This window comes from Mauremys reevesii, unplaced genomic scaffold (assembly GCF_016161935.1).
Source record: "Mauremys reevesii isolate NIE-2019 unplaced genomic scaffold, ASM1616193v1 Contig69, whole genome shotgun sequence".
NCBI lineage: Eukaryota > Metazoa > Chordata > Testudines > Geoemydidae > Mauremys > Mauremys reevesii.
Window position 1 is genome coordinate 82,524 of NW_024100883.1, and position 25,637 is coordinate 108,160.

The 25,637-nt window shown below is 48.8% G+C and overlaps 2 protein-coding genes across 2 annotated transcripts; both read left to right on the forward strand.

The window, feature by feature from the left end:
• The first annotated feature begins 2,475 nt into the window (after positions 1–2,475).
• LOC120394597 (olfactory receptor 52M1-like) lies at positions 2,476–3,423 on the forward strand. Its single transcript, XM_039518823.1, has one exon. It carries the CDS (start codon positions 2,476–2,478, stop codon positions 3,421–3,423), a length of 948 nt encoding a protein of 315 aa, XP_039374757.1.
• An 18,970-nt stretch (positions 3,424–22,393) lies between these two features.
• Positions 22,394–23,341, forward strand: LOC120394589 (olfactory receptor 52N1-like). The gene has a single exon (XM_039518816.1). It carries the CDS (start codon positions 22,394–22,396, stop codon positions 23,339–23,341), a length of 948 nt encoding a protein of 315 aa, XP_039374750.1.
• Positions 23,342–25,637: the final 2,296 nt, after the last annotated feature.

Consider the following 25,637-nt stretch of genomic DNA (forward strand, 5'->3'; position numbering starts at 1 on the left):
CCTTATATAAATCCATGGTACGCCCACATCTCCAATACTGTGTACAGATGTGGTCTCCTCACCTCAAAAAAGATATTCTAGCACTAGAAAAGGTTCAGAAAAGAGCAACTAAAATGATTAGGGGGTTAGAGAGGGTCCCATAAGAGGAAAGATTAAAGAGGCTAGGACTCTTCAGCTTGGAAAAGAGAACACTAAGGGAGGATATGATAGAGGTATATAAAATCATGAGTGTTGTTGAGAAAGTGGATAAGGAAAAGTTATTTACTTATTCCCATAATAGAAGAACTAGGGGTCACCAAATGAAATTAATAGGCAGCATGTTTAAAACAAATAAAAGGAAGTTCTTCTTCACACAGCGCACAGTCAACTTGTGGAACTCCTTACCTGAGGAGGTTGTGAAGGCTAGGACAATAACAATGTTTAAAAGGGGACTGGATAAATTCATGGTGGCTAAGTCCATAAATGGCTATTAGCCAGGATGGGTAAGAATGGTGTCCCTAGCCTCTGTTCATCAGAGGATGGAGATGGATGGCAGGAGAGAGATCGCTTGATCATTGCCTGTTAGGTTCACTCCCTCTGGGGCACCTGGCATTGGCCACTGTCAGTAGACAGATACTGGGCTAGATGGACCTTTGGTCTGACCCGGTAGGGCCGTTCTTATGTTCTTATGTTCTTATGTTCCCTGGTCCTTCTCACATGAACAGAGAGCAACAATACCCGAAGTCCAAAGGTGCAAACAATTTGATGTTTATTGGGGTGAACTTCCAGCAAGCATGATTCCAGTTTCCTTCCTCAGTGTCCCCTTCCCAGCTCGGACATCACAGAGCCTTGCCTGTGTCCCTGTTCCCTTTCCCTGTTCCCATTTCCCCTCTTAGCAAACCATGATTCCAATTCCCATACCCCCCTTACTTCCTGACTGACTGCAGACTATATAGTAAAAATTGAGTTCTGCTTAGCTAGACCTTAACCAACCATTTTACTGAAATTTAACTAACCAATCCTAACATATTGTAATATGATTATCTAACCAATTATATCCCACCATCTTAATTGGTTTACAGCCAACAAAATTAATTATACATCAGACACAAACAATCACAGAACCAGACAGAGACCTTGCAAATAAACAGGAGAAAAGTGGGAACTCTAATGCCAAAACAATACAGAAGTGAGGATTTCACAACTACATCTATACAGACATAAGGGTTTCTCAGCTGTGTCTATTGATAAGTGAGTTCTTACCAGACAGAAAATATCAAACTAAATTTCCTTTTACATAACATAATAAGAACATAAGAACAGTTCTTTACTTTCTTTACTGTGGAATTGTGGCTTGTTAGCTATGTAATAAGGTCTTCTTAAAGAACTCCCAATTTTCATTCCCATTTTTCTGAATATGTTTATTCTTCCCAATCAGTTTTCTGGATAATTTGTCATCTTTCAGGAATTAGCCCTTTTGAAGCACTAAATGTCCATAGATATTACTGGCTGGGAACTGTTCTCTGTTTGTCCATTGGAATGTGATCAGTTCCATTCTGTTATTTTGTTCTCCTCTATCATATGCCCCCTTCTTTGTGGCTTCTCTAAATTAAACAGTCCCAGACTTTTCAGTCCATCGGCATATGGCAGCCTCCCCCATTCTCACAGCCTGTTTTAGAAATCTACGTTCCATCTGCTGTATCCCTTATAGAGACTGGGTGATCAAAAGTGAGTGCGTTTCCAGAGCATGTTGTTCTCCACCCCATTCCTTAGGCATCTGAACATTTTCTTTGTTTTGGCCACTACTGTGAATGAGCAGGTGTGTCCATGGAACAGCTATTGATGACTCCCAGGTCTTTTCCTGCAGCTGGTTCTATTTGGAATGTTTCCTCTTGGTACATGGATTGGCAATGCTTTTTTTCCTACAGTTTCAGATGTTGGGCCACCGGGTGCCTGGGGAATAGCATGGACTTTCATTGCCTTAAGGAACAATGAGGGATAACCAGTAACCACACTTGGGTTTCCTACTGGTGCCTATTAAGGTTTCCCAGACCACGACATGTAGAAATTATTGATGCATGGAGGACCAACGAATATGGTATTCTGTGGCACCTTATAGACTAACAGACGTTTTGCAGCATGAGCTTTCGTGGGTGAATACCCACTTCTTCGGATGCAAGCTCATGCTGCAAAACGTCTGTTAGTCTATAAGGTGCCACAGGATTCTTTGTTGCTTTTACAGATCCAGACTAACACGGCTACCCCTCTGATACTTGAAATATGGTATTGGCATTAGTAGGGACAGTTGTTCATAATTCATTTATCTGAAAATGAAAATGTGGGTGAAAAGCAACCAATCTGCTTCACCCATGAGAAAAGTATCCACTAGTGCATGTACTGGCTCATATTAATATTGTCTCTCCATCCAGGCTTTTCTACTGCAGCCATCACGCTGGGCTCTGGGAACACCTCAGAGTTGAACAACTCCCCTACTCCATGTCAGATTCCAACAAAACCAACTTCACCAACCCCTCCACCTTCATCCTGCTGGGCATTCCTGGCCTGGAGGCATCCCATGTCTGGATCTCCATCCCCTTCTGTACGATGTACACCATAGCTGTCTTGGGGAACTTCATCATCCTGTTTATCGTGAAGATGGAACCAAGCCTCCATGAGCCCATGTACTATTTCCTCTGCATGCTGGCCATCACCGACCTGGTCCTGTCCACGTCCACCGTGCCCAAAATGCTGAGTAACTTCTGGTTCAATTCCAGGGAGATCGATTTCAGTGCCTGCCTCACCCAGATGTACTTCATTCACTGCTTCTTCGTGATGGAGTCTGGGATCTTCGTGGCCATGGCTTTTGATCGCTATGTGGCCATCTGCGATCCCCTGAGATATTCCACCACCCTGACATATGCCGTGGTGGCCAAGATTGGCCAGGCCGTGGTGCTGCGTGGCATCATGGTCGTATTGCCCTATCCCTTCTTGGTTAGGCAACGGCCATATTGCAGCACCAACATCATCCCCCACTCATACTGCGAGTACATAGCCGTGGTGAAGCTGGCCTGTGGCGACATCAGCGTCAGTAGTTACTACGGCCTCTTTGTGGTACTCTGTGTGAGGGGTCTGGATATGATTTTTATTTCTGTGTCCTATATCCAGATCCTCAGGACCATCTTCAGCCTCCCCACAAAGGACGCCCGGCTCAAGACTTTGGGGACCTGCAGCTCCCACCTCTGTGCCATCTTAAGCTTTTACATCCCAGCTCTCTTCTCTTCACTCACACACCGGTATGGCCACAATGTGCCCCTGCATTTCCACGTTCTCATTGCTAACGTGTACCTCCTCGTGCCCCCCATGCTAAACCCCATCATCTACGGGGTGAGGACCAAACAGATCCGGGACAGGCTGCTCCGGCTCTTCACTCATAAAGGGATGTAAAGTTTACTTCTGGTGCTCTGGCTCTCAAACCGAGCTCCGTGCAGAGCTGGCTGGTGACATGGTGCTGGGCCCCCTTCCTGAATCACTGACCGGGCAGCCAGAGAGACATTAGTCCAGAGGTGGGCAAACTTTTTGGCCCAAGGGCCACATCGGAATTGCAAAACTGTATGGAGGGCCGGGTAAGGAAGGCTGTGCCTCCCCAAGGATCCTGGCCTCCTGCGCACTATCTGCCCCCTCCCACTTCCTACCCACTGACTGCCCTCCTCAGAACCCTCCATCCATTCACACACACACCCCGCTCCTTGTCCCGTGGCCACTCCGTCCCATGACCGCCTGCCCCTAACCCCCTCCCTGGGACCCCATTCCCTATCCAACCCCCTCTGCTCCCTGTCCGCTGACTTCCCTGACCCTATCCACACGCCGCCCCCTGACTGGACCTCCGGGACTCCCCGGCCTATCCAACCCCCCGGCTCCGCTCCCGGGCCACCACCACCCAAAACCTCTGCCCCATCCAACCACGCCCTGCTCCCTGTCCCCTGACTACCCCCTGGGACCCTCTGCCCCATATCTAACCCCCCGCTCCCCGCCCCCTTACCATGCCACTCAGAGCAGCAGGACTGGCAGCCGCGCCGCCCAGCTGGAGTAAGCCGTGCTGCCACACGGCGGCATGGCTGCGGGGGAGGGGGAACAGCAGGGGAGGGGCCGGGCAGGACGAGCCTCCCCAGCCGGGAGCTATGGGGCCGGGCAGGATGGTCCCATGGGCCGGATGTGGCCCACGGGCCGTAGTTTGCCCACCTCTGCATTAGACCCTTTCCTGACCTTACTGTGCTGTGTCAGGGCGACAAACTTGGGAATCGGTCAGTGTAGTACTCAATGGTTTGCCACCCTTCTAGTTACTGATAACTGGACCTCTGTGCACATAATAATGCCATACTGGACCGGACCAAGGATCCATCTAGCCCAGTGTCCTGTCTGCCAACAGTGGCCAGTACCAAGTGCCCCAGAGGGAATGAACAGAACAGGGAATCATCAAGTGATCCATCCCCTGTCACCCATTTCCAGTTGCTGGCAAACAAACACCATCCCTTCCCATCTTGGCCATTGATGGACCTTCACAACGTCCTCTGGTAAGGAGTTCCACAGGCTGGCTGTGTGTTGTGTGAAGAAATACTTCCTTTTGTTTGTTTTAAACTGTTGCCTATTAATTTCATTTGGTAACCCCCAGTTCTTGTGTTATGAGAAGGAGTAAATGCCACTTCCTTATTTACTTTCTCCACACCAGTCATGATTTTATAGACCTCTGTCATATCTCCCCGTAGTCGTCTCTTTTCCAAGCTGAAAAGTACCAGGCTTATTAATCTCTCCTCACATGGAAGCCATTCCATACCCTTAATCATTTTTGTTGCCATTTTTTTAACCTTTTCCAATTCCAATATATCTTTTTTGGGATGGGGCGACCACATCTCCATGCAGTATTCAAGACGTGGTCATTCCATGGATTTATACAGAGGCAATACGATATTTTCTGTCTGATTATCTATCCCTTTCCTAGTGAGTCCCAACATTCTGTTCAGTTTTTTGACACCGCTGCACACTGAGTGGATGTTTTCAGAGAACTAGCCACCATGACCACCAGGTCCCTGCCCCTTACCCTGCTTCTCTCCCCAAGGCCACGACCCTGGTACACATCTTCCCTCAAGGCCACAGCCAGTTCTGCACCTATTCCCCCGAGGCACAGCCCCTGCTCCACCTCTTGCCTCTGTGCCCCACCCCCCTCTCCGCCTCTTGCCCCAAGTCCCAGCCACTGCTGCTCGCTCTTTTTCCCCTTCCCCGTCACTCACTGGATCACCTCCTGGGAATCAAGCTGCTCCGGGGACCTGGATGATTCTAACAGCTTTAACTGGTTAGCATGGTAGATTTTATCTTCAGTACGCTTGCCTCCTGTTACTCTAGTCTTGTACTCTGCTGAGCTGAGTTTATCGATGATTCGGAAAGGTCCGATCCACCGATTACACAGCCTGTGCTCTGGTGCTTTGTAGGATAACGTCACTGAGGCATTACAATCCCTAGAATTGGGAAGATTCCCCAATCTAATCAAAGAGGAGCAATTATTAAATTGGTATTGCCGTAAATGTTTTGAAAGGCCTGAAGGGGAGAGATCTACATGTGTGAATGCATGTCCACAAGTATCCATTGGAATGATGAGACACACGAGGTCTGTGATACCACATCCCAACCGAGACAGTTGTTTATCTTCTCAAAATTGTGTGGTAGCACGATCCTGGTATTCACAGTCTCTGTACCCGTGTTTGACTCAGACAAGGATTTGTATAACAGGTTGGCTGCAGTACAGTCCATAGGTCACCTCGAAGGTGGCATCTACAAGGTACGTGTCAATGTGCCTCCCTTGGTAGTCATGGAAAGTTCTGCAGGTGGCCTGTTGCTCTAAAAAAGGGCTCAGTATATCTGCAGATGTAATGTCTTTGAGGCAAATACTATCTTGTGTGGCCTGCAGGGACAGTTCCAGAATCAATCATCGTTAGAGTGTATGGTCCAGCTAACCAGATGGAAGGCTCCTACGGAGAGGGTGACCTATGCTGGAAATGGCCAATTTTGCATAGTAACCAACCAGGAAAGTTTCCTATATGGTTCCTTGTAGTGTCAGGTCCAAACATCTGTTTTACTCCTAAGCAGTTTAACTCAATGGGAAATCAAGTGATTTCCCCTATTCCTGCCTTTGAAAACACAACTATTGTTCCATCTGATCCCTCCTATCAGGATCTGACTATCCCATCTACTCCAGCCTTTTGGGTACGTATCCCCCTCTGGGATTACACGTAAAACAATTCGTGTCCCACCTTATCCGGATAACAAATGAGGTGACTAAGGCTAAACAAGCAATTGTCCAGTTATTATATGGGGAAGGCCAAGAAGTAGATTCTCCCTGTGAGGAAACTGGATTGATGGGATGGATGATTATCCAAGGAATTGCAGCAGGGAGTGTTTTCATCACTTTAGGATGTATGCAGTGTAAAATCAATAAATTACAAACACCTCCGATACAACCAACTAATTATGCCTCTACAATGCCCATGCTGGAGATAGATCAAGAAACCTGAACTACCTGTCCCTTGGCCCATGTGATGGGGTTCTTTAGTAATCACCCCATCGAAGGGGGGATTTGTAGCCCTGTGGCAGGGCAGGGGTGAACCCCTTCAAGGCCCTGCTAGCCTGCTGGCTGAGCCCTGCTCCCTGGGCAGGAAGCCAGGTGTAGAGGCACGGGCACTCAGCAGGGGGTCTGGCTGCAAGCCCTAACGAGGGCTAGCTCAGAGCAATAAGCTGAGCCAAGTAGAGACAGCTGGGCTGAGGACTGAGAGGGCTATACAAGCCCTGGGCAAACCTCGGTGAGGAGGTTAGCCTGGGAGGAGACAGGAGGGCTACATCTCTGTCTTCTTACCCACTGGAGGGACCCTCAAGGGCAGAAGAGCTGGGGAAGGGTCTGAGGGGTGATTGCTGTTGGGGGAATGGGGACTGCACAAAAGCACTGTAAATAAAGGCATGAAGGCGAAACAGCTAAAGGCTTTGGGACTCTTTATTCAACCAGCCCAAACACAGGGCGCCGGCATAAGAGGCTGGAAACCTGCACGGACCCTGTGACAAGCCCATAGGTTTGGAGCTGGCTCCAAGAGGTAACTATAGCAGGACCGCTTGGAAATAGTGACCGTAATATAATAACATTTAACATCCCTGTGGTGGGAAGAACATCTCAACAGCCCAACACTGTGGCATTTAACTTCAAAAGAGGGAACTATGCAAAAATGAGGGGATTAGTTAAACAGCGGTGAAATCCCTGCAAGCTGCATGGCTGCTTTTTAAAGACACCAGAATAGAGGCCCAACTTCAACGTATACCCTGAATTAAGAAACACAGTAAAAGAACTAAAAAAGAGCCACCGTGGCTTAACAACCATGTAAAAGAAGCAGTGAGAGATAAAAAGACTTCCTTTAAAAAGTGGAAGTCAAATCCTAGTGAGGCAAATAGAAAGGAGCACAAACACTGCCAACTTAAGTGCAAGAGTGTAAAAGAAAAGCCAAAAAGGAGTTTGAAGAACAGCTAGCCAAAAACTCCAAAGGTAATAACAAAATGTTTTTTAAGTACATCAGAGGCAGGAAGCTGCTAACCAACCAGTGGGGCCCCTGGATGATCGAGATACAGAAGGAGAACTTAAAGATGATAAAATCATTGCAGAGAAACCAGTTTTAAACCGCTCTCTCTATGGGCTTGTCACAGGGTCCGTGCAGGTTTCCAGCCTCTTGTGCCGGCGCCCTGTGTTTGGGCTGGTTGAATAAAGAGTCCCAAAGCCTTTAGCTGTTTCGCCTTCGTGACTTTATTTACAGTGCTTTTGTGCAGTCCCCATTCCCACAACAGCAATCACCCCTCACACCCTTCCCCGGCTCTTCTGCCCTTTGTAGTTAAATTAATATTTGTTTATTCTACCTGGAGCAGTGTGCTTGGTTGAAGTGTGTCAGAGACTCCCCTTGGGATAACAAGCCTGGTGCATATCAATTTCTTTGTTCAGTTGATGAACTCATATAAGCTTGCAGCATCCAGTGGGCATAACTGGACACTGCAAGACGGAGGTTCCTAGGGTTGTGTCTGAGACCAGAGGTACTGGCTAGTGTCATTCGGCTGCACAATCCAAGGAGTGTATTACATGGCAGAGGCTGTGCGGGAACAGCCCAGGAGTGGGGGTTCTCACAGCAGGGTAAGCCTGACTCCCAGAGTCGAGGATTGGGGTGGTCTAGCAAATCACCGGTCCGGATAACTCCAGGGGAATGTCACAGTGGCGCAGAGAGCAGGGTGTATGCACAGCTTGTTACTTCAAGTGAAGTTCACACTTTAAGCACTGATATTTGTGATTTTATGTGAGTTTTAAGTGCCGTGGCAGCTCAGGAGGAGGCCACCGTTTTGTTATTTTCTGTTTGTTTATTTTGAGTGAGGGAACTAAGCAAAGAAAGCAGAAAAATGACTCCCAATGTGGCAGCTACAAAACTGCAGCTGGCCAGATTGGAAGTGGCAGAGAAGGAAAAGGTCTGAGAGTTTCAAATGTGACAAGCAGAAATGAGGCTCAAAGCAGCAGCTCCGGCCAGGGAAACTATGGAGGCAGAGGCAGCCAGGGAGGAGGCTGCACACAGAAGGGCTTGTGTTGAAGTTAGCATGTGAGCAATGGCTGCTCTCCCTGTAAAGAACTGAGTCATGCATGTACATGTGACTTGATCATGTGACCCCAAACTCCATCTTGCCACTGTGATGAGGGGTGTGGTTAGAGCTGAGGGGTGAGGTTACAGAAGTGTGAGCGCAGGGGTGGGGTATATAAAATCATGAGTGGTGTGGAAAAAGTGAATAAGGAAAAGTTATTTACTTGTTCCCATAATACAAGAAATAGGGGCCACCAAAGGAAATTAATAGGCAGCAGGTTTAAATCAAATAAGAGGAAGTTCTTCTTCACACAATGCACAGTCAACTTGTGGAACTCCTTACCTGAGGAGGTTGTGAAGGCTAGGACTATAACAATGTTTAAAAGAGAACTGGATAAATTCATGGAGGTTAAGTCCATAAATGGCTATTAGCTAGGATGGGTAAGAATGGTGTCCCTAGCCTCTGTTCATCAGAGGATGGAGATGGATGGCAGAAGAGAGATCACTTGATCATTGCCTGTTAGGTTCACTCCCTCTGGGGCACCTGGCATTGGCCACTGTTGGTAGACAGGATACTGGGCTGCATGGACCTTTGGTCTGACCCAGTACAGCAGTTCTCATGTTCTTATGTTATGAGCCTGAGGGGCGGGGTTAGCGCTGAGGGGCGGGGTTAGAGCATGTGAGTGTGGGGACGGGGTTACAGCTGAGGGACGGAGTTAGAGCTCAGGGGCGGAGTTATAGCTGAGGGGCGGGGTTAGAGCACTGTGAGTGTGGGGGCGGAGTTGTAGCTGAGGGGCGGGGTTAGAGCTGTGTGAGGGTGGGGGCGGGGTTACAGCTGAGGGCGGGGTTAGGGCAGTGTGAGTGTGGGGGCGGGGTTAGAGCTGAGGGGCGGGGTTAGAGCAGTGTGAGTGTGGGGGCGGGGTTAGAGCTGAGGGGCGGGGTTAGAGCTGAGGGGTGGGGTGTTGGGGCTGACCACACGTCACCTTGGCCTGTTGTCACAGAATGGTTCGGGGGGAGCTGGCAGTGAACTGGCTTTGACTGGCCAGGTTGGCTTGCAGCCACTCGACTGGATAAAGAAGTGAAGAGAGAAGTGGGGCCTGAGAGAGTAAGTGTGTGACTAGAAAGCCGGAGTGTTTCCTGCCAGAGTCTGCTTTTGGATGTATGCGCCCCCTTAGAAAGAGATGATGAAAAAAACTGCCCTGAGAATTGCTTTAGACGAACAGTCTCACCTGTGGACCTTGGCCTAGTGGGTGCCCAGGAACTCCCCACGCTGGAGCAGCGCCTGCTACGAGCCCTTGAGGACAAGGCAGGAGGGTCCGGGACTGTCCGTAGCAGAAGGGGCACAAGCATTGATTCTTGCTTGCTGGAAAGCACGTATTTAGTGAAGGCTGGGAAGCTTATTGTACTTCGGCAATAAAACCGGTTATACTTATACACCTGGTATGGCTTCATTGAGTGTATCCGAGCCCCCCCGTTTGGCCTGACACCTGGCACAGTCGGCAGGATTCATTCGATGATAGCCCAGGAGGTGTAGCCACATGTGGGGTAAGTGAGGATGTGGGGCTGTGGCCACCGACAAGATACCCGGCTGGAGCAGAACCTCCTGCTGGGCACCGGTGGCCAAATTATTATTCCAGTTGGTTCCCCCGGCTGGATGGGACAGGGACGAAAATCCCCTCACCCCGGCCAAATTGGCCGAGCAGATGGAGAAGGCAAGAGTTGTACGGGCATAATACACTTTATAAGGATTGGGGGTGGGGATGGTTGTTTCTGACGGTGGTGGAAAAGCTGGCGGCAGATACTGAGCAGCTAGAGAAGAATGTAAGAGTCCTGGTGGGAGATAAGGGGCTCTGCTGGATAAGAATAATATACTAACTGAGGGTTTGGAAGCAGCTCAGCAGAGGGCCCGCAAGCAGCAGAAGATGGTGTAGAGCTGAAGAATGAAATTGTTTCTTTTCTTTCATTACTATTATTAAGAAGACTCCATATAGTAACTCAAACTCCATTTTGAAATGCTCACTCCATTTTGCAAAACCCTGCTATCATAGAATCATAGAATCATAGAATTCAAGATCAGAAGGGACCATTATGATCATCTAGTCTGACCTCCTGCAAGATGCAGGCCACATAAGCCGATCCACCCACTCCTTAGCAAGTGAACCCTGCCCCATGCTTCGGAGGAAGGCGAAAAACCTCCAGGGCCATTGCCAATCTTCCCTGGAGGAAAATTCCTTCCCGACCCCAAATATGGCGGTCAGCTGAACCCCGAGCATGCGGGCAAGACTCTCCAGCCAAACCCTCTAGAAAAGGTTATGTCATACCAGGCACATAATTGACCTATTGACTAAGCCCGTTATCCTATCATACCATCCCCTCCATAAACTTATCTAGCTTAATCTTAAAGTCATGGAGGTCCTTCGCCCCCACTGTTTCCCTCGGTAGACTGTTCCAGTATTGCACTCCCCTGATGGTTAGAAACCTTCGTCTAATTTCAAGCCTGAATTTCCTGACTGACAGTTTATATCCGTTCGTCCTCGTGTCCACATTAGCACTGAGCTGAAATAATTCTTCTCCTTCCCTGGTATTTATCCCTCTGATATATTTAAAGAGTGTAATCATATCTCCTGTCATCCTTCTTTTGGTTAAGGAAAACAAACCGAGCTCCTCAAGTCTCCTTTCATACGAAAGGCCTTCCATTCCTCGGATCATTCTAGTGGCCCTTCTTTGTACCTGTTCTAGTTTGAATTCATCCTTCTTAAACATGGGAGACCAAAACTGCACACAGTACTCCAAATGAGGTCTCACCAGTGCCTTATATAACGGGACTAGCACCTCCTTATCCCTACTAGAAATACCCCGCCCAATGCAACCCAAGACCGCATTAGCTTTTTTAACGGCCACATCACATTGCCTACTCATAGTCATCTTGCGATCAACCAGGACTCCTAGGTCCTTCTCCTCCTCCGTTACTTCCAACTGGTGCGTCCCCAGCTTATAACTAAAGTTCTTGTTAGACATCCCTAAATGCATAACCTTACACTTCTCACTATTGAATTTCATCCTGTTACTAATACTCCAGTTTACAAGGTCATCTAAATCTCCCTGGAGAATATCCCGATCCTCTTCCGAATTGACAATACCCCCCAACTTGGTGTCATCCGCAAACTTTATCAGCCCACTCCTACTCTTGGTTCCCAGGTCAGCAATAAATAGATTGAATAAAATCGGACCCAAAACCGAGCCTTGAGGAACTCCACTGGTAACCCCCCTCCAACCGGACAGTTCCCCCTTCAATACTACCCTCTGCAGTCTCCCCTTTAACCAGCTCCTTATCCACCTCTGGATTTTCACTTCGATCCCCATCTTTTCCAATTTAACCAGTAATTCTTCATGCGGTACCGTATCAAACGCCTTACTGAAATCCAGATATATGAGATCCACCGCATTTCCCTTGTCTAAAAAATCTGTTACTCTCTCAAAGAAGGAGATCAAGTTGGTTTGGCACGATCTACCTTTCGTAAATCCATGCTGTAATCTATCCCAGTTGCCATCGGCCTCATGCTCCGGAACCACTCTCTCTTTTAAGATTTTTTCCATGACTTTGCATACTACAGATGTTAGACTAACAGGCCTATAATTCCCCGGGTCACTTTTTCCCCTTCTTGAATATAGGAACTACATTAGCTAATCTCCAGTCAGTCGGTACAATCCCCGAATTTAGGGATTTATTAAAGATTATTGCTAACGGGCTAGCAATATCCCTCGCCAATTCCCTTAATATTCTAGGATGAAGATTATCCGGGCCCCCCGATTTACTTCCGTTAAGCTGTTCCAGTTTGGCTTCTACCTCAGCTACCGTAATGTCTACCCCCATATCTTCATTCCCATTGGTCCCTCTATCACTATTCCTTAGCCCTTCATTAGCCTCATTAAAGACCGAGGCAAAGTATTCGTTCAGATATTGTGCCATTCCAAGATTATCCCTAATCTCCACTCCATTTAAAGTTTTAAGCGGTCCCACTTCTTCTTTCTTGGTTTTCTTCCTATTTATATGGCTAAAAAACCGTTTGCTATTGGTTTTAATCTCCTTCGCTAGATCCATCTCCACTCGTCGCTTTGCCTTTCTCACAGCTTCCCTGCACCCTCTGACCTCAATAAGGTAGGTTTCCTTGCTGATCCCTCCCATTTTCCACTCCTGGTACGCTTTCTGCTTTTTCTTAATGACCCCTCTAAGACGCTTGCTCATCCAGCTCGGTCTAAAACTGCTACCTACGAGCCGTTTCCACCTTCTCGGGATACATGCCTCTGACAACTCCTGCAACTTCAACTTGAAGTAACCCCAGGCGTCATCTGCCCTTAGATCCCTAAATATGTTAGCCCAGTCCACTTCCCTAACTAGTCGCCTTAATTTAGTAAAGTTAGCCCTTTTGAAATCATACACCCTAGTCTCAGATGCACTATTGATTATCCTCCCATTTATTTGGAAACGAATTAGCTCATGATCACTCGAGCCAAGGTTGTCCCCTACAACAATGTCCTCAACAAGGTCCTCGTTACTCACCAAAATCAAATCTAAAATGGCATCCCCCCTCGTCGGTTCAGCAACCACTTGATGAAGGAATTCATTAGCTATCACGTCTAGGAAAAGCTGAGCCCTATTAATATTACTAGCATTTGTTTCCCAATCTATATCCGGGAAGTTAAAGTCCCCCATGATCAAGCAGTTCCTATTAGTGTTTACCTCCTTAAAAACATTAAAGAGCTCTCTATCCATCTCTAAGCTAGATCCTGGCGGTCTATAGCACACCCCAATCACTATCCTGGATGAGGCTCTGGTAGTTTTCTTCCCCAATGTGACCATTGCCCAAACAGACTCTGTATTGTCCATTGCAGCGCTAGTTATCTCATTACATTTTACCTCATTATTGATATACAGTGCTACTCCCCCACCTTTACCTTTGCATCGGTCTTTCCTAAACAGCACATACCCTTCCATACCTGTACTCCAGTCATGGCTACCGTTCCACCATGTTTCTGTTATTCCTACGATATCCGGTTTCAATTCCCGGACCAGGAGCTCCAGTTCCTCTATTTTGTTACCTAAGCTTCTCGCATTGGTGAACAAACATCCTAATTTTTCCTGTTGGGCTCCTCTCACTCTTTTCACCCAACTCGGTAGGGACACAGTACTTCCAGTATGACTTGTAGATCTAGAATCTGTCCCCCCCCTCTTCCTTACACGTAACCGCCCCCCTCTGGCTATATCTGTTGTTATCTTGTTGTCCTCACTCCCAATGTGAAAATTTGGCGTGGAGAGCACTAGGACCTCTCCCGACCGTCTCCCCCCAGTGTCTAGTTTAAAGCTCTTTTAATCAGATGAGCCAGCCTCCCTCCTAGAAGTCTACTTCCTTCCCTACTTAGGTGGAGCCCATCCCTTGAGAACAGTTGTCTGTCCCCAAAAGCCTCCCAGTGCCCATACATCCCAAAGCCCTCCTTGTAACACCACTCCCTCAGCCAACTATTAATCATCATGATCCTCTCACCCCTTTGGCGCCCTTCCCTAGGGACAGGTAGAATCCCACTGAAGATCACCTGAGCCTCAATTTCCTTGAGTGTCTTACCCAACCTGGCATAGTCTCCCTTGATCCTCTCTAGCGAGAATCTAGCCGTGTCATTCGTTCCCACATGAAGGATGATCAAAGGGTTCTTACCCGCTCCTCTTAGGATCCTTTTCAACCTCAGGTCCACATCCCGTATTTTAGCACCCGGTAGACAGCACACCCTTCTGTTCTCCGGATCGGCCCTGGTCACAGGCCTGTCCAACCTTCGCAGTATGGAATCCCCAATCACGTAGACCTGCCTTTGCCTGGGGACAGCACGGTCCTCTAACCTATCCCCTGTTCCCCCTGGTTGCAAGCTCCTTCCATTCCTATCATCCCTTGTGGTTCCCCTTAAGCCATCCTGTATCTTCCCTGGGCCCAAACTTGGTGCTACTTCCATCGACTCCTCCCCTTTATCTATGGGACTGGCCGCTCGCCTCTTTTTCTTTGGCCTCTCACTGTCAGCTACCACTTGCTGTACCCCTTCCTCATTCTCCAAACCTTCAAACCTGTTCCTTAGCTCAATTTCCCCCTCACTGGCTCTCCTTTTCCTTGGCCTGCTTCTCACGGTCACATGCTTCCACCGCCCATCTTCCTCCTCTGGTGGTCTCCCTTCCTTGGCCTCAGCCCCTGCTCCCCCCTGTGACCCTGGGCGTTCCCCCTCGGTTACTGCTTGCCATTGCTCCATCAGCCTCTCAAACCCCCTTCTATTCTCTATCAGGGTTTCCACCTGCAGCTCTAGGCCCTGGATCTTTTCCTCCAGCAGCTCTATTAGGCGACACTTCATGCATATACAGTACTGTTCGGGGTCCCCCGCTAGGACCAGGTACATACCACAGCTGCTGCATGCTCTCATCCTCGGTTCTTCCCTGGGGGGTGCAGGGCCTCCCCTTCCACCTCCTCCAATGGCAACTCCCACGCTAACTCCCCTGTTGGCAGCCCTGTTTGCTGCCTCCTGTGCCGCTGCTCGCAGCTGTGCCGCTGCCTGGCTGGGCGGCCGCTTTTATAGGCCCCTCCTAGCCTGGCTCCTCCCCCTACTCAGGGCTCAGCCAATCCTGGCTCAGCTGCCCCTTCAGCAGCCTGCCCCTCTGGGCCTCTACAGCGAGATACAAACACTACACAAACAGATGCAAAGACACTCACCTGCTCCTCCAATGGCAACTCCCACGCTAACTCCCCTGTTGGCAGCCCTGTTTGCTGCCTCCTGTGCCGCTGCTCGCTATCACCTTATCGGTTTAGTTCAGATGTGTGACTGAGGTATGGATGGATAATGGACTCAACCTCCAGCCCCAGCCTGTCCTGATAAAGTGCAACCACTAATGGCTGAAGATGCAGACAACAGCCCAAACAAAGTGAGAAGAGTCCACCCCAAAAGAAAAGATCAAAGATACAATTGAAGCAAGATCAAAGTCAGGTCCCAGGCTGAAAGTCACGTCTGCAATTGACGGGTGATCAATCACACAGTACCCAGAGACAGCCTGACACAGCAAGACCTATAGACTCTTGATACAAACTAAAGCCTACGAAAAGGATGGGTGAGATGGAAGACTTTGGGTAACGTTCTGCTGCCAACATGGAAGGGCATCGGTGCGTGCCCGACAGAGACCCAGCCTTTCCTCGTGCCCGGCTTTCCTGGCCAGTTAGCCGCCATGAGCTACGGACCCAAGCTGGGAAATCAAGCCACGGACTCAAGCTACGTTCAGGATTGGTAACTATCCAGCAGCCGCAGAACATTTGATGTGTGTGTGTATATAGGTATTAGCTATTAGTTATTGGTCATAAATCAAATTGTGTTATCATACTAAACATGGCATCTTACCCTGTCCCCTGAAACGATCCCGTGTAGTTTTGTCTGCATAACAATAGTGGAGACTATGGTGATCCGCTGTGCCCAGGATCGCCATTGTTGCCTCCCGCAGAACCTCCGCCCCACCGTGTCCCAGTCCAAGGTTAGGGCCCTTATCTTCTGGCCCTTATCTGAGGCAGTGCACCTTTCCCCAGGGGAGATCTTGAAGTTAGGGGCCCTTTCCAAGGATATTTCGATCAATCAGCTCCTGAGGGGTGCTCAGGGAATGGAGGGAGTAGGACGTTGCTGGAGTGGATTTTTGCCACTGTAGAGCACTGCTGGCCGGATTGGGATGATGTGGGTAAACCCTGGAGTACAATTCCCGAGGCTGCCATTCGCCTTTGGGAACTGGGAATACAGGTAGGGCTCTATGCGAATAACTTCCAGGGTCCCGACCGGGAGACCTTCCCAGCCTTTTGGCTGTTCTGAGTCCCGCACAGGGCTGCCCGGTGGGTGAGGTCGGCTTGTTGCTGGGGCAGTTGGGGGACATTGAGGACACCAAAGCGAAGGTCCGGGCACTAAGAAGGAGCTCACAAGCCTTTTGAGGAGGGATTTGCTTGTAGCCCTGCAGAAGGGAGGAACCCCAGAGGACAAGATTGCTGGGCTCCCCACCAAAGAACTAGTTGCCCTACAAGATTTAGGATGGATTTCAGTGTCAGGTGACATGGTCACATGTCCTGTGAAACTCCATTCTCCATTACCCACAGGTACACAGGAAGGCTTACAGGTAAACGAGCCATTTACAACTCATTGTTTCTGAAGCAGCCTCAATGGTCTCCACTTGATCTGACTACATTAGTTGTACAAGTTTATACCTTATATTTCTAACTTCAGGTATAAGAATGATACCTGCCTACGAATACGAAAAAGAAATTCAGCACTTTATAACTTTTCCAATTATATGGTACAAGAGACCTTTCGCATAAAGCACATTCCAGCCATGTCATTTTCAGATTCATAAGCCTATTTTCATAGAGCATATGGATTGCAACGTCACAGTAATGAACTATAATTTTTAAATATAGACAGATAAAGAGAGCAGCCAATTCCTCTCGGACTCAGCACAGAGCCCAAGAGTTCTCATCTCCCTTTGGGAAGGGCCCATAATTGCTGCTTACTCCTAAAGCTGGATAAATAGCACAGAAGTGCAGACATGGAACAAGAGACATTACCTCGAGTGTCTCCGGTCTCCAGCCTGTTAACATCCAGATGCTGTTTCTCCCCTTGAGGCTGAGCAAACCCCATGGGGATTGCACAGAGCTATATTATAAATGGAGCACACCTCTGTGTCGGCTCTCAGTGTCGGATGCTGCTGCAGATGCTGGAGTGAGAGAGGCATGGGACACGGCTACCTGAGGGAGATTCGAAGGGAAGACACTTTGATCTCAGGATTCACAGGTACCATCTCTCGCTGCAGAGCTCACCTGCTCGACAAACCCAGTGCAACATGGGCGTGATGGGACAGCGAGTAAGACTGTGCTCCTTTCTGCTCTGCGCACCCATTGCATTTTCTTTTATCAGTGTTATCTGTTCAGACTTTCAATGTGACTGAATGTTCCCTTGTTCGTGTGTTGTGAGACTGAGTAAATATAAATTCTTGATCTAGTTTCTTTATCAATAGATTCGTAGGGTTCATGGTCAGAAGGCACCAGTAGATCATCCTGTATTACCTCCTGTATAATACAGGGTGTTAAATTTCACCCAGTTTCCTCTGTATTGAGGCCAAAGACTCGTGTTTGATGAAGACCTGGTCTACGGTACGATTTCATGTCATAGAATCACAGAGCCACAGAGTGAGAAGGGACTGAAAGGAACATCTAGGCTAACCCCCTGCCAGTCCCAACGATTAATCACCCTCAGTGATAAACCTTTGGTCCTTATTGCCAACTGAAATTTCTCTCTCATGGGCTTAGCTCTGCCTTTCTCTGCTATATTGCAGAGCCCATTATTACCCATGGTTTTCTCCCCATGAAATTCTCCATTTGATCGTCCTTTTGATATGATAAATAGATGAAGCTCTTTAAGTCTCTCACTAGCCGGCATTTTCTGCAGCCTCCAATCCTTTTTGTGGCTCTTTTCTGCACATTCTCCAAATTTTCAAATTTTGAAATGTGGACCCTGGAACTGGATGCATTTCATTTCACCAATGCCATATGCAGAGCTAAAATCCTTCCCCTGCTCCAACTCACCACTATGATGAGTTCGTTTCCACGGTGACCCATAAATCCTTTTCAGTGACACTCAGTTCCATAATACAGTGATCGAGTCTGTGGGTCGTTCCTGCGTTCCCTGTTCCGAGATGATAACTCTGCATTTGACTGTATTAAAACATTTGTGTCTGCCCTGGCTGCCTCATTGTAACCACTCTGCCTAAAACCGCATTAGCTTTTTTAACGGCCATATCACATTGGCAGCTCATAGTCATCCTGTGATCAACCAATACTCCGAGGTCCTTCTCCTCCTCCGTTACTTCCAGCTGATGTGTCCCCAATTTATATCTAAAATTCTTGTTATTAATCCCTAAATGCATGACCTTGCACTTTTCACTATTCAATTTCATCCTATTACTATTACTCCAGTTTACAAGGTCATCCAGATCTTCCTGTAGGATATCCCAGTCCTTCTCTGTGTTAGCAATACCTCCCAGCCTTGTGTCATCCACAAACTTTATTAGCACATTCCCACTTTTTGTGCCAAGGTCAGTAATAAAAAGATTAAATAAGATTGGTCCCAAAACCGATCCCTGAGGAACTCCACTAGTAACCTCCCTCCAGCCTGACAGTCCACCTTTCAGTATGACCCATTGTAGTCTCTCTTTTAACCAGTTCCTTATCCACCTTTCAATTTTCATATTGATCCCCATCTTTTCCAATTTAACTAATAATTCCCCATGTGGAACCGTATCAAATGCCTTACTGAAATTGAGGTAAATTAGATCCACTGCGCAGGGCCGGCTCTAGGTTTTTTGCTGCCCCAAGCAAAAAAAATTTTGGTTGCCCCCTGTCCCAGCCCTGCGCCCCCTCCACACCCCCCTGCTGTCCCAGCCCTGGGCTCTTCCCCCCGCATCCATATTTCCTGCCGCCCCAACGCTGGGCTTCCCCCTTTCCCCCCCACCAGTGCCCCCCACACACACCTCCTGCTGCCCCAGCCCTGGGCTCTCCCCCCACCCCCACCTGCACCCTCCTTCTGCCGCAGCCCTGGGTCACTGGTAACTCGCTCCCAGGGTGGGTCATTCAGCAGGAATTTTGGATGTGCACAGAACACTGACAGGATTGGTTCCCATATGGTTACAGAGCTGCAGTAAAGTGGAACAATTTTCAGCTTGTGTGATTGGAGGATATCTGGATGCAGATTATAAGACTGTCCTACATCAATGAGGAAAAGTTGAGGTGCCTTTATTACTCTTTTGTTCCACTCTTTCTTTCTATGGGGAATTTGCCAATGCAACATCACTGTCTTCCTTTCAAACAAACAAACAAACAAACAAACAAACAAAAGGCAATGGCTGTTGAAAACAGCAATTCCAGTCCTAATAACCACTGGGAAGCATTTCTTGCTCAATTTCATCCTACTTTTTCTACAGCAAGTTACAGTGGATCAGTATATTTGATTTGGGAGAAATGAAGTAACAGCTGCCCAAACTGAGCTTTAGCACTCCTGAATTTTGAGGTGTTCAAATCTGGAAGGCAGGTGCTGGGTGTGGGGGGGGCAGGGGCGGCTCCAGGCCCCAGCACTCCAAGCGCATGCTTGGGGCGGCATGCCGCGGGGGGCGCTCTCCCGGTTGCCGGGAGGGCGGCAGGCGGCTCCGGTGGACCTCCCGCAGGCGTGCCTGTGGAGCTTCCGTTGGGGCCGCGGCTGCGGTGGAACATCCGCAGGCATGCCTGCGGGAGGTCCACTGGAGCTGCAGGACCAGCAGACCCGCCACAGAGCGCCCCCCCCCCCGTGGCATGCCGCCATGCTTGGGGCGGCGAAATGGCTAGAGCCATCCTTGATGGGGGGGGTCTGTGGGCTCCGTGGGGGAGCACGGTAGCATGTATGCAGCAGCATTTCTGGAGCTGCGCAGAGCCAGACACGCTGGTCTGAGTGGCACGGTAAGGGGCTGGGGTTGGAGAAGGGTAGGGGTTCCGGGGGCAGTCAAGGGACAGGGAGCAGGGGTTGGATGGGGTGGAGGTTCAGGGGCAGTCGGGGGCAGGGAGAAGGGGGTTAGATGGGTCAAGGGTGCGGGGAGGCAGTCAGGGGACAGGCAGCAATTGGATAGGCATGGGAGTCCCAGGGGTTTGTCAGGGAACAGGGGTGGGGTCCTAGGGGAAGTTTGGGGGTCTCAGGAGGGGCAGTTGGGGACAAGGAGAAGGGAAGCATAGATAGGGGGTGGGGTCCCAAGAGGCAGGTAGGGGCAGGGTCCCGGGAGGGGGCAATCAGGGTTCAAAGACCAGCGGCGCTTAGATGGGGCGGGTCTTGGGGGGCAGTTGGGGGCAGAGGTCCCGGGAGGGGGCGATTGGGGGACAGGGAGTGGGGGGGTTGGATGGGTTGGGGTTTCTGTGGGGGGCAGTCGGAGGGAGTGGATGGTGGCAGGGTGGAGCTACCCTCTCTCCCCCTGGAGTTTCCTGTTTTTTGAATGTTAAAATATGGTCCCTCCCATCCACAGTGCAGCTCTCCACTCAAAGCACATGCTGCCGCATGAGGTCCCCCTCCTTCCTTTCCAGCTGGTAGTGGCCAAGGGAATGCTGGGAAATGTAGTTCTTTCCCTGCTCCAGGGCAGGCTTTATAGCCAGGGAGCTAACCAAGGAACTACAGCTCCCAGAGCCCCCTGTTGGTTCTCAACTGTCAGGCTGGATCCCTGCCGCCCCAGCAAATGGGCTGCCCCAAGCAGCTGCTTGCTTTGCTGGTGACTAGAGCCGCCCCTGCCATGGCATTTCCTTTGTCTAAAAAATCTGTTACCTTCTCAAAGAAGGAGATCAGGTTGGTTTGGCACAATCTACTTTTTGTAAAACCATTGACCTCAGTGTGCTTAACTACTTTCCCTTGGTCAACCAAACGTGTACAGCCATCAAAGGATGAAAACTTATTTGGCAAGACCTGTTCCCATAAACCCTGTTGGTGACTCACATTAATTATATTCTTAGACTTTTTGTTAACTAATCCCAGGCCAGATTTTCCATTTTTTCCTAAACTTGTCAATTTTTTTTTTAAACTTTCCCTTTAATTTTTAAAAGTTGATGTTTCTGGTGTTTATAACTCTCAGGTTCTACTGTAGATGCTGCTTAACATCCTCCTTGACTGCTAATGGACTAGAAAGTATTCCACCACCTCATCTGATATGAGTTCTCTACTTTCTTTACTGTAGAATTGTGGTTTGTTAGCTAGCTAATAAGCTCTTCTTAAAGAACTCCCAAGTTTTCTTCCCATTTTTCTTAATAATTTTTTCCTCTCAATCAGTTTTCTGGATCATTTGTCATCTTTGAGGAATTAGCCCTTTTGAAGCACTAAATGTCCATAGATATTACTGGCTGGGAACGGTTCTCTGTTTGTCCATTGGAATGTAATCAGTTCCATTCTGTTATTTTGTTCTCCTCTATCATATGCCCCCTTCTTTGTGGCTTCTCTAAACTAAACAGTCCCAGACTTTTCACTCTGTCGGCATATGGCAGCCTCCCCCTTTCTTAGTGCCTGTCTCAGAAATCTCCTTTCCATCTGCTATATCCTTTATAGAGACTGGGTGATCAAAAGTGAGCTCGTTTCCGGAGCACATTGTTCTCCATCCCATTCCTTAGGCATCTGAACATTTTCTTTGTTTTGGCCACTACTGTGAATGAGCAGGTGTTTCCGTGGAACAGCTGTCGATGACTGCCGGGTCTTTTCCCTCAGGTGGTTCTACTTGGAATGTTTCCCCCGGCACATGGATTGACAAAGCTCTTTTTTTTTAACACTTACAGATTTTGGGCCACCGGGTGCCTCAGGAATAGCATGGACTTTCTAGCCTGGCTTTCATTGCATTAAGAAATAATGAGGGATAACCATTAACCACACATGGGTTTCCTGCTGGTACATATTAAGGTTTCTTAGACCACAACATATAGAAATTATTCATGCGAGGAGGACCATCAAATATGGTATTGGCATTAGTAGGGTCAGTTGTTCATAATTCATTTATCTGAAAATGAAAATGTGGGTGAAGAGCAACCAGTCTTTTTCACCCATGAGAAAAGTATCCAGTAGTGCATGTAGTGGCTCATATTAACATTGTCTCTCCATCCAGGCTTTTCTACTGCAACCATCACCCTGGGCCCTGGGAACGCCTCGGAGTTGAACACCTTCTCTCCTACACCATGTCAGATTCCAACAAAACCGACTTCACAAACCCCACCACCTTCATCCTGCTGGGCATTCCTGGCCTGGAACCAGTCCATGTCTTGATCTCCATCCCCTTCTGCACCATGTACACCATAGCCATCTTGGGGAACTTCACCATCCTGTTCATTGTGAAGAGGGAGCCGAGCCTCCATAGGCCCATGTACTATTTCCTCTCCATGCTGGCCATCACCGACCTGCTCCTGTCCACATCCACCCTACCCAAAACACTGAGCATCTTCTGGTTCAATTCCAGGGAGATCGATTTCAGTGCCTGCCTCACCCAGATGTTCTTCATTCACTCCTTCTTTGTGATGGAGTCTGGGATACTCATGGCCATGGCTTTGGATCACTACGTGGCCATCTGCCATCCCTTGAGATATTCCACCATCCTGACAAACACCCTGGTGGCCAAGATTGGCCTGGCTGTGGTGCTGCGTGGCATCATGGTCATACTGCCCTATCCCTTCCTGGCGAGGCGGTGGTCATATTGTAGAACCAACATCATCCCCCACACGTACTGTGAGCACATGGCTGTGGTGAAGCTGGCCTGCACCTACACCCACGTCAGTACTTACTACGGCCTCTTTGTGCTATTCTGTGGGGGGGGTCTGGATGTGATTTTTATCACTGTGTCCTATACCCAGATCCTCAGGGCCATCTTCATCCTCCCCACAAAGGACGCCCGGCTCAAGGCTTTGGGGACCTGCAGCTCCCACTTCTGTGCCATCTTAGCCTTTCACATCCCAGTTCTCTTCTCCTCCCTCACATATCAGTTTGGCCACAATGTGCCCCTGCATTTCCATGTTCTCATTGCCAATGTGTACCTCCGTGTGCCCCCCATGCTGCACCCCATTATCTACGGGGTGAGGACCAAACAGATCCGGGACAGGCTGCTCTGGCTATTTTCTCAGAAAGGGACTTAAAGTTTTTTCCTGGTGCTCTGGCTCTCAGACCGAGCTCCGTGCAGAGCTGGCTGGTGACATGGTGCTGGGCCTCCTTCCTGAATCACTCACTGGGCAGCCAGAGAGCCATTAGACCCTTTCCTGACCTTACTGTGTTGTGTCAGTGTGAGAAACTGGGGAATCGGTCAGTGTAGAACTCAATGGTTTGCCACCCTTCTAGTTACTGATACCTCTGAGAATATAAGAACATAAGAACGGCCATTCTGGGCCGGACCAACGATCCTTTTAGCCCAGTGTCCTGTCTGCCAACAGTGGCCAGTACCAAGTGCCCCAGAGGGAATGAACAGAACAGGGAATCAAGTGATCCATCCCCTGGCACTCATTTCCAGCTGCTGGCAAACACACAGCATCCCTTCCCATCTTGGCCATTGATGGACCTTCACAACATCCTCAGGTAAGGAGTTCCACAGGCTGGCTGTGTGTTGTGCGAAGAAATACTTCCTTTTGTTTTTTTAAACTGTTGCCTATTAATGTCATTTGGTGACCCCTAGTTCTTGTGTTATGAGAAGGAGTAAATGCCACTTCCTTATTTACTTTCTCCACACCAGCCATGATTTTATAGACCTCTGTCATATCCTCTCTTAGTCGTTTCCTTTCCAAGCTGAAAAGTCCCAGTCTTATTAATCTGTCCTCATACTGAAGCCTTTCCATACCCCTAATCATTTTTATTGTCCTTTTTTCAACCTTTTCTAATTGAAATACACCTCTACCTTGACATAACGCTGTCCCCAGGAGCCAAAAAATATTACCGCGTTATAGGTGAAACCACGTTATATCAAACATGCTTTGATCCACCGGAGTGCGCAGCCCCACCGCCGCGGAGCACTGCTTTACCATGTTATATCTGAATTTGTGTTATATTGGGTCATGTTATATCAGAGTAGAGGTGTATATGTTTTTTGTGATGGGGCAACCACATCTGCACACAGTATTCAAGGTGTGGGCATGCCATGAATTAATGATCTGGAGGATGGCGGGGACTGCACCTTCAGCAAGTTTGCAGATGACACTAAACTGGGAGGAGTGGTAGATACGCTGGAGGGTAGGGACAGGATAGAGAGGGACCTTGACAAATTAGAGGATTGGACCAAAAGAAACCTGATGAGGTTCAACAAGGACAAATGCAGAGTCCTGCACTTAGGACAGAAGAATCCCATTCACTCTTACAGACTAGGGATCGAATGGCTGGGCAGCAGTTCTGCAGAAAAGGATCTAGGGGTTACAGTGGATGAGAAGCTGGATATGAGTCGACAGTGTGCCCTTGTTGCCAAGAAGGCTAATGGCATTTTAGGCTATATAAGTAGGAGCATTGCCAGCAGATTGAGGGACATGATCATTCCCCTCTATTCAACATTGGTGAGGCCTCATCTGGAGTACTGTGTCCAGTTTTGGGCCCCACACTACAAGAAGGATGTGGAGAAATTGGAAAAAGTCCAGCGGAGGGCAACGAAAATGATTAGGGGGCTGGAGCACATGATTTATGAGGAGAGGCTGAGAGAAGTGGGATTGTCTAGTCTGCAGAAGAGAAGAATGAGGGGGGATTTGATAGCTGCTTTCAACTACTTGAAAGGGGGTTCCAAAGAGAATGGATCTAGACTGTTCTCAGTGGTACCAGATAACACAACAAGGAGCAATGGTCTCGAGTTGCAGTGGGGGAGGTTTAGGCTGGATATTAGGAAACACTATTTCACTAGGAGGGTGGTGAAGCACTGGAATGGGTTCCCTAGGGCGGTAGTGGAATCTCCTTCCTTAGAGGTTTTTAAGGTCCGGCTTGACAAAGCCCTGGCTGGGATGATTTAGTTGGGTTTGGTCCTGCTTTGAGCAGGGGGTTGGACTAGATACCTCCTGAGGTCCCTTCCAACCCTGAGATTCTATGATTCTATATAGAGGCAATGTGATATTTTCTGTCTTATCATCTATCCCTTTCCTAGTGAGTCCCAACATTCTGTTCAGTTTTTTGACGCCGCTGCACACTGAGTGGATGTTTTCAGAGAACTAGCCACCATGACCACCAGGTCCCTGCCCCTTACCCTGCTTCTCTCCCCAAGGCCACGACCCTGGTACACATCTTCCCTCAAGGCCACAGCCAGTTCTGCACCTATTCCCCTGAGGCACAGCCCCTGCTCCAGCTCTTGCCTCTGTGCCCCACTCCCCTCTCCGCCTCTTGCCCCAAGTCCCAGCCACTGCTGCTCCCACTTTTTCCCCCTCCCCGTCACTCACTGGATCACCTCCCCCTCCATCTGCTCCGGGGCTGTGA

Bases quoted from the DNA above. Each gene is read 5' to 3' on its own strand.
- LOC120394589 (XM_039518816.1), top strand. From the start codon at position 22,394: ATGTCAGATTCCAACAAAACCGACTTCACAAACCCCACCACCTTCATC.
- LOC120394597 (XM_039518823.1), top strand. From the start codon at position 2,476: ATGTCAGATTCCAACAAAACCAACTTCACCAACCCCTCCACCTTCATC.